Source organism: Malus domestica, chromosome 11 (assembly GCF_042453785.1).
Source record: "Malus domestica chromosome 11, GDT2T_hap1".
Taxonomy (NCBI): domain Eukaryota; kingdom Viridiplantae; phylum Streptophyta; class Magnoliopsida; order Rosales; family Rosaceae; genus Malus; species Malus domestica.
The window spans coordinates 33,413,257-33,420,949 of NC_091671.1; the positions used below are offsets into that span (position 1 = coordinate 33,413,257).

The window sequence follows — 7,693 nt, forward strand, 5'->3', positions numbered from 1 at the left end:
ATTCCTTCTAATCTCTATTAGGATCATTTACCTTTCACTCGTGACAAGTTGAAGACTGAAGTGGATCCATCAACTGCACCTGAAATGGATGGTATGTATCTTATTGTCTATTAAAAGTATACAGACATTGTTGGTTATGTCTTGATACACATTATGGGAGGGGATATTTTTAACTGTACAATGGACGCCTTATTTCCAATACTGTTCGCTTATGCGTACGAGTTTAGGCTAATCGGGTTCTTTACTGTCAATAGGCTCAAGAGAGTGCTTCTGTATGTCATCTCTGAGTTCCAGAGTACATTCATCTCTAACAAAAGGACTTTATTAGACAATGTTCTTGCAGCATTTTAGTCGGTTTATTGTTTGAAAATGAAAGGTAAATCTGGAAGAAAAAAATTGGTTTTGAAGCTGGATATGGTGAAGGCTTATGAAATATTTGAATGGTCTTTTTTTTGAGAAAATGATGCAACTTATAGGGTTCGCGTTACAAAATCAACAGGTGGCTTTAGAGGTGGTTAGAGACCATATCGGAGCTTTTAGAGGTGTTGTACCAATGAGAGTTCCAAGTCTGATCTCTGTCTTAGCTATTGAACTTTACGTGATGGTTGGAATTTGCAATAGATATGCTTCATTTATGCCTCTGATCGTCGAATTGGATTCAGCTATAGCTATGCAAATGTAATCTGGAAAATGAGTGTTTTGCTGCAAAAGGGGTGTATGAGGACGAAGTTTGTCGTACGTTGCATTCTACAACAACACATTCTTGTGAGTCATATATCTAGAGGGGAAGTAGGGCTTCTCATTCTGAATGGATGTCGACCCTCTAAGGCTTATGGATAGTGTAGTGAAGGATTCCATTGTGGTGCATGAAGCCATAAGTTTTGTATTATTGTTCTCATTTGCATGAGTGTGCTTTGTTCTCTTTACTGAAATATTTTCCGATTCTTTATTGTTAAGTACAATGTGGGATAACATATATATATATATATATATTCAGAGTTTAGGGCTGACATACTAGTGGGGAACAACAATTAAGTATCAAACAATGTACTTCCCATGCATACTAAACAAACTGGAACTAAAATGAAGTAATACATAGTTATTCACAACCATGGATCGCGGTGAAAATTTTGGAGCATGAAACTTGGAGCCCAAACAAACTCACGAATAATAGGGATGGAAGTTATGATACACTATTTGAATAAGGAATTATTTTATTGCAAGTAGCAAGGAAAGATGGTATCTTGCTTCTGTAGATGGACAAAAGAATATTAACTAGAGGATACGGAAATTTTCTACAACAGTTGATTTATAGTATGTTTACTAAGTCTAGAATACAGATATTTAACTGAGGGATACTGTTAGGGAGACCAAATTTTTATACCAAATGATGTGGTTGAAGTGTTGATTATTAACGTGCTTATTTCATATTGATGACCCATTATTTGGTTTGTAAATTTGGTTTAAAATTTTGTCTTCCTAACATTATCCTTAACTGAGTCATAAATGAATAAACAGTTTCAGCATTTCAAAAAACAAGGCTTGTAACTGGCCCGAAAATACTATTGTCACAATATTATTCATAGATGTAATGTCAGAGCACACCAAATGTCTACATGATCTCTACCCTGCTATTGAAAAACTCACACAAACTGCGTATCTCACATATGTCTCTCTTATAACTTGGGAAGAAAATATCTACCCAAAAGATCAAGAACTGCATATATAATCTACAAGTACTAATCATTTGTGAACCTCTCTTCTGTCTTCCCTACAAACCAAACTAGCTTGTTATCTTTAATATATAATTAACTAAGAATCTAAGGGTGCTTCTTCTTTGTAATTCCAATCCTCATGAGAGCTAAATAACTGATGAACCTGTAACCCATAACCATAATGACCAAAGCAACCACAGCACTCGATTGTCCATCGAGCCCAGCAGATTTTATAGTTGGGAATTCTCCAACTGAGCAAACCCTACCATCACATGGGTAGGTCTCACTTTTCTTGTACTGAGAACCCAGAAGGAGCCTGTAGGAGTAGTTGCTTAGTGATATGTATTTGATCCAAGAGATAAAAGCAGGAACATGTTGAACATAGTAGCCACCAGCTAGAAGAAATGACAACATGATGACTGATGCGAGAACCGTCGCCTTTTTCTGGTCCATCACCAAAGCCCCAAGAGCAAGCCCCATGCCTTGAGCTACTAAAACACTGAGGAGCAGAGCGAACAAGGTGTGGAAAAAGTTTGCAGCCGACGGTTTGAGGCCTGCCATCCAGTATGTTATTGTGACAAATAGGGTTGGAAGGACAAGTTCCATTGGGAGGTCAGCAACAATCCTCGACATGAAATAGGAGGAGAGTCTGTATGTGCCTGAAACTCTTTCCTTTTCAAGCATCTTGCGCTCTGGTGGAAAGGTGAAGATTGCTTGGAAGAGAGGGAAGAAACCCCAAAATCCAGACATAAAGAAGAGAAGCCCAATCTGCACGTAAACACAGCCACAAAAGATTATCAAGTTGCTAAAAAATGGTTATAATTGAGAAGCTTAAGCATTGCTTTAATTAAGTGATAAATTATGTCGTGCTATGTGCATAAACCCAATTTTCAAATTTATTGACATGTCTACAAATCAAGTTAGTAGTAGAGATTTAGTAATATTTTTGTTTGGGTTTAATGTGCAACCTATATTTTCCACTATTGTCCCAAACCCAGAAAAGGGACCACTTTTTTTTTCTCTGAATAATATCAATCAAAGTGAAGGAAGAATGTTAGTAGATCACAGTAGCGGAACCATAGTTAATAAATCACATTACATTCGTGATCAAGTTAAGTTGACTCACCAACTGTTCATAATAATCGATGTAGTACACTGATGTGATCTAAAGATGTTTCACCGATATTACAAATGTGGTCTCCCTACTTTAAGTGGATCCTTATTAACACTAAAATCTTGACCTAAATTCCTTTGAAACTGGATATTGCAAATTCTTGAAAAAGGAAAGGATGGAATTTTTAGTACCTGATCCTGCAAGTGTGCAATATCAGATTGCCACCATAGTAGGCCAACAAGAAGAGCCACAGCCAACACCTGACCAATCTTGAGACCAGAGAAGGCCTCATGCCTCCTCTCTTTCATTCCTCTCCTCAGCAACACAGAGAATTGCTGCCACCAAGTTGTGGGCCATTTCCCAAACTTCTTGTTTTGTGCAGATCCATCTTGAAATTGACTGGAGTTATTGGTTTCTTGAAGTTCAGTTTTCAATCTATCTAAAAGGTTATTCTTGTAGGCCAAGGCCAGATTCTGCTTCACCTTGCTCTTATTGTCAACTGATCCATCAGGTGCCAGACCTGCAGAAAATGTAACGTTTATTACTTTCACAAAATTTCACAAACATCGGATGTCCACTTGCAAACACTCTTGGCCAAAATATAAGAGCAACTTTTATGACACAGGTATCTAGACTATCGTGGCTTTTAGTGTTTATAAAATGCTACGTACGTAGGACTATAAATTACACATTGCGTTGTATGATTGACACGAATTGCAACACTGTATACCTGTACCATTTAAATCTTTCTCCAAAAACCTACATGTATAGTTTGTAAACTTGCACACACGTGCATGACAGGCGTCTATTGCATTTGTAACATGTACACTTGCATGCATGTCCACTTGTAGAGTTGCAAGCAAGAGATTAACTTATGGAGATGACAATAAATGTTTTTTTCTCATGAATTTTAATAATAAAAATTTGTTCCCCAAGCATATCTGCTGACAATGTAACAGATATTTCCAAGACATTCTATAGGTTTTATGAGGGTCTCACCGATCGATCCTAATGGACCGAGAAATTTACCCTAATTTGGAAGTTCAAGCAATTACTTGACTGCTGAAATAAGTAATTAAACAGATAATTCGTTAAATTTGAAACATACCATTAGCAAGGTCCAACAGAAAATCTGCAGGATTCATAGCGATCAAAGGAACATAGCCAATGCCCGAAAAATAATCCATAACCTCTGACGCCTTCCCAAAATACAAACAGTTTCCTTCCGATAACAACATCACCTTATGAAACAAGTAAAACAGCCTACTTGAAGGTTGATGTATAGTCATCACGATCGTCCTCCCACCACTTGCCAAATCCCACAGTGCCGAGACAATCCGCTGAGCCGTCGTTGAATCGAGCCCCGACGTCGGTTCATCCAGGAAGAGCAAGCTGGGATTTACGAGTAATTCTTGTCCTATACTAACCCGTCTTCTCTCCCCGCCCGAAATACCCCTCATGAACTGATCACCAACGGCACTGTTCTTGCATTTGGTTAATTCGAGCTGTGTAATCACTGCATTGGCTTGCATAACCTTGTCTCTCTTGGATAGCGTGTTGGGCAAGCGAAGAAGTGCCGTGAAGACTAGGGTTTCTGTCACCGTTAAATGCGGGTAGAGAAAATCGTCTTGCGTTACAAAGCCGGTGTTTCTTTTCATTGTGTTTGTGAAGGTTTTGTTGTTGTAGGTTATGGAACCTCCTAGTCGGCCTCCAAGTCTGCCTCCGAGTGCGGATAGGAGGGTTGTTTTGCCACTTCCGGAGGGGCCGAGCATGGCTAAGATTTCGCCGGGTTGAACTAGGCCGTTGACGCTGTTTAAGATCACTTTCTCTTCGGACTTGGTGCTCTTCTTAGCTTTGATTTTGTAAACCACGTCTTCAAACTGTGATTTTGATCGAAATTTGAAAACCCATTAGCTTAATTATGTAAATGGTATTAGGCTTTTTCAATAAATAAAAAATGAAAATCGGATCCTGATCATCAATCTCGAGCTATTCAAATAAAAAATAAATAAAATGCTTAATTAATTTTTTAGTCCCAACCCATTTCCCCTATATATATTTACCTTCACTGTGACGGGTCGAATGGCATTCTTGAAGATACCGGGGGTTTCACTGTCTGGTCTTCTATCAGCCTGAGACTCTAAATCCACCACCATCCCTTGCTCCATGGTTGTTTAACTTAAGATCAACGAGCTTTCTCCCTCTCTAAAACCCTAATCAAACCACTAGATTTTTTTTTTCTGGTTTTTTGGGAGTTACGAAATGAAAGAGAAGATCCAATCAATAGCAGCTGGTTGATCTCTCTCTTTCTGTCTCCCTCTTCGAAACTATAAATTTCTGGGCAAGCTATACAGAGAGTGCATATATAATTAATATATGGAAAGAAAGAAAGAAGGAGAAAACTAATTAAATTAAGAGAGTCGATCAAGTCATGCAAGAGAAATGAGAAATAACAGACGAGCCAGGCGGGGCCAGTTTGATGGGTTCGCTTCTTCAAATTCTTGTTTAGTTTCCGTGATCACAGCTACGTACTCTATTGTTTTCTGTTACACTGAGCCAGCACGTGTTTATATATTGCATTAGATACCAGGCCAATCTCAACAATCCCACTACGACTCTACTTCTTATACCTTTACGACTTCTATTTATCATTTTATTTTCCCAGAACATATAGTCGAAAATTTACCAATGAGTACTTCACAATAATGCCAAATTTAACCACAATGGTTAACAAAAAAACCTATCGTCTTATGACAGTTTTGAATGGTTGGCTTGTGAAGTTTTCGTACATGTGGTAACTGTTTAGGGGTTTACTATATTGTCTTGTTTTGAGCAAATTCACCTCCAGATCATTTTCTTGGTCACTGGAGTTTTATACCCAATTGGCACCTATGTATTGTTTGAAATGATTAATGAAACACCAATCTATCGTTGCTTGTCAAAAAAGAAAAACCTTTTTACTTATCTTGTGTATACGGTGGAGCTATTTATACAGACCCATGGGTTGTTTCTCACACACTTCTCTGAAATTTTCTGTTGTATCGAATGAATTGATAAAAAAATAAAGGGTAAAGTACAAAAAACTACCTCAACTATTGGTGTCACGACACTTTCATACCTCATCTTTTAAAATTGACAATGTCATACCGCATCTTACGAATTTGTGACAATGTCATACATCCGTCAATTTTTCTAGGGGTGCGGCATGGCCCGACATGTGTCCCACTCACTAATCCAGCTGGATAAAAAAATAATTAAATATATTTTTAATAATTAAGTATTAAAAAATTAAGAATAAAAAAACAAAACAAAAAAATTTCCTAGGGGTGCGGCATCCCCTTTCCTTCTCTCCACCAATTTCAATTTTTTTTGTTCTTCTCTCTTCTCCTTCTTCTTCTTCCTCCTCTTCTTCTTCTTCTTCTTCTTCTCCTGGGCCGAAATTGGATTTGTCACTTTTTTTTTTTTCGTTCTTCTTCTCTCTCCTTCTTCTTCTTCTTGGGCCGAAACTGGGTATGAATTTTTTTTTCTTTTTGTTTTTTTGTTTTGTTTTTTGTTTATGGGTTGCAGGTAGAGGGAAAAGGGGATGAAGATGAAGATGGGGAGGAGACAGAGAGGGTTCTTCTTCTTCTTGGGCCGAAACTGGGTTCGAAATTTTTTATTTATTTTTTGGTTTCTGGGTTGCAGGTAGAGGGAAAAGAGGAAGAAGATGAAGATGGGGGAGGAGAGATGAGTGCGCGTTGGGTTGGGGGGGGGGGGGACGAACTGGGTTGGGTTGGGCTTTTTTCTTTTTTTTTTCTTTTCTCCTTCTTCTTCTTCCGCACCCCCTTCTTCCTTCTTCCTTCTTCTGGGTTCCAGTTTGGGTTTTTTTTTTTCTCCTCCTCCTTCTCTTCTTTCTCTTCGCCTCCTTCTTCTTCTTCCGTGGGCGGGCCAAGAGGGGGGTTGAGTTGATGGGTTTTCTTCATCCTCTTCCTCCTTCTTCTTCTGTTTTTTTTTCTTTTTTCCGGGTTGCAGTTTCCATTTTTTTTTCCTCCTCCTTCTTCCTTCTTCTTCTTCTTCGGTTCTTCCTCCTTCTCCTGGGGGGGGGGGGGGTGGGGTTACGGGGCGGGGTTGGGTTTTCAATTTTTTTTTTCTTTTTTTTTGGTGTTAAAGATTAAGCAGGGAAGATCTAAGAGGGAGGGGGAAGGGACAACCAAGGTTTTTTTTTTTTTTTTTTCAATTTTTTTTTTTTACTTTTATTTATTATTTTAATATTTAAAAAATATTAAATATATTTTTTAGTTTTTAATAATATTTTAATAAATTTTTAATAGAAAGTGGGCTCCGAATCAAGCCACATCAGCACTTAATAGAAAAACTAATAGAAAAATTGACAAAGGTATAACATTGTTATAAATTCGTAAGATGCGGTATGATATTGTCAATTTTAAAAGATGAGGTATGAAACTGTCGTGACCTCAATAGTTGAGGTAGTTTTTTGTAATTTACCCAAAAATAAATGAACAAAATTAGTTGAGTGGAAATATTCTCCCTCCGTGGTAATTAATTAAGTGGAAAAATAAAAAAATTATAGCGACTTGTGTGGAGCAAAAAGGAAAGGGATCCTCTCCGGATCTCTTCCTCCTAATCCACCAAGTCCAGGGATCCAGACCGTTGAAATTTGATCCAATGGCTAAAGTTATTATAACTTTTAAAGTGAGCCCCTGTTTGTAGCCGTTGGATTAAATTTCAACAGCGCAAATCCCCGAACTTGATGGATTAGGAGGAAGGGATCCTGAGAGGATTCCTTTCCAAGCAAAAAGACGCTAGGCTAAAAGAATGGTGTGTATTTTATATATGTGTGCATGTGTGTGTGACCACTTTTGCG

The 7,693-nt window shown here is 38.0% G+C and overlaps 1 protein-coding gene across 1 annotated transcript; it reads right to left on the bottom strand.

Moving 5' to 3' along the window:
* Positions 1-1,559: 1,559 nt before the first annotated feature.
* Positions 1,560-4,997, bottom strand: LOC103448815 (ABC transporter G family member 9-like). The gene is made up of 4 exons (XM_008388080.3): positions 4,893-4,997; positions 3,938-4,709; positions 3,021-3,349; positions 1,560-2,483 (listed from the first exon to the last, which is right to left on the bottom strand). Exons 1-4 carry the CDS (start codon positions 4,995-4,997, stop codon positions 1,821-1,823), a joined length of 1,869 nt encoding a protein of 622 aa, XP_008386302.2. The 3' UTR covers positions 1,560-1,820.
* Positions 4,998-7,693: the final 2,696 nt, after the last annotated feature.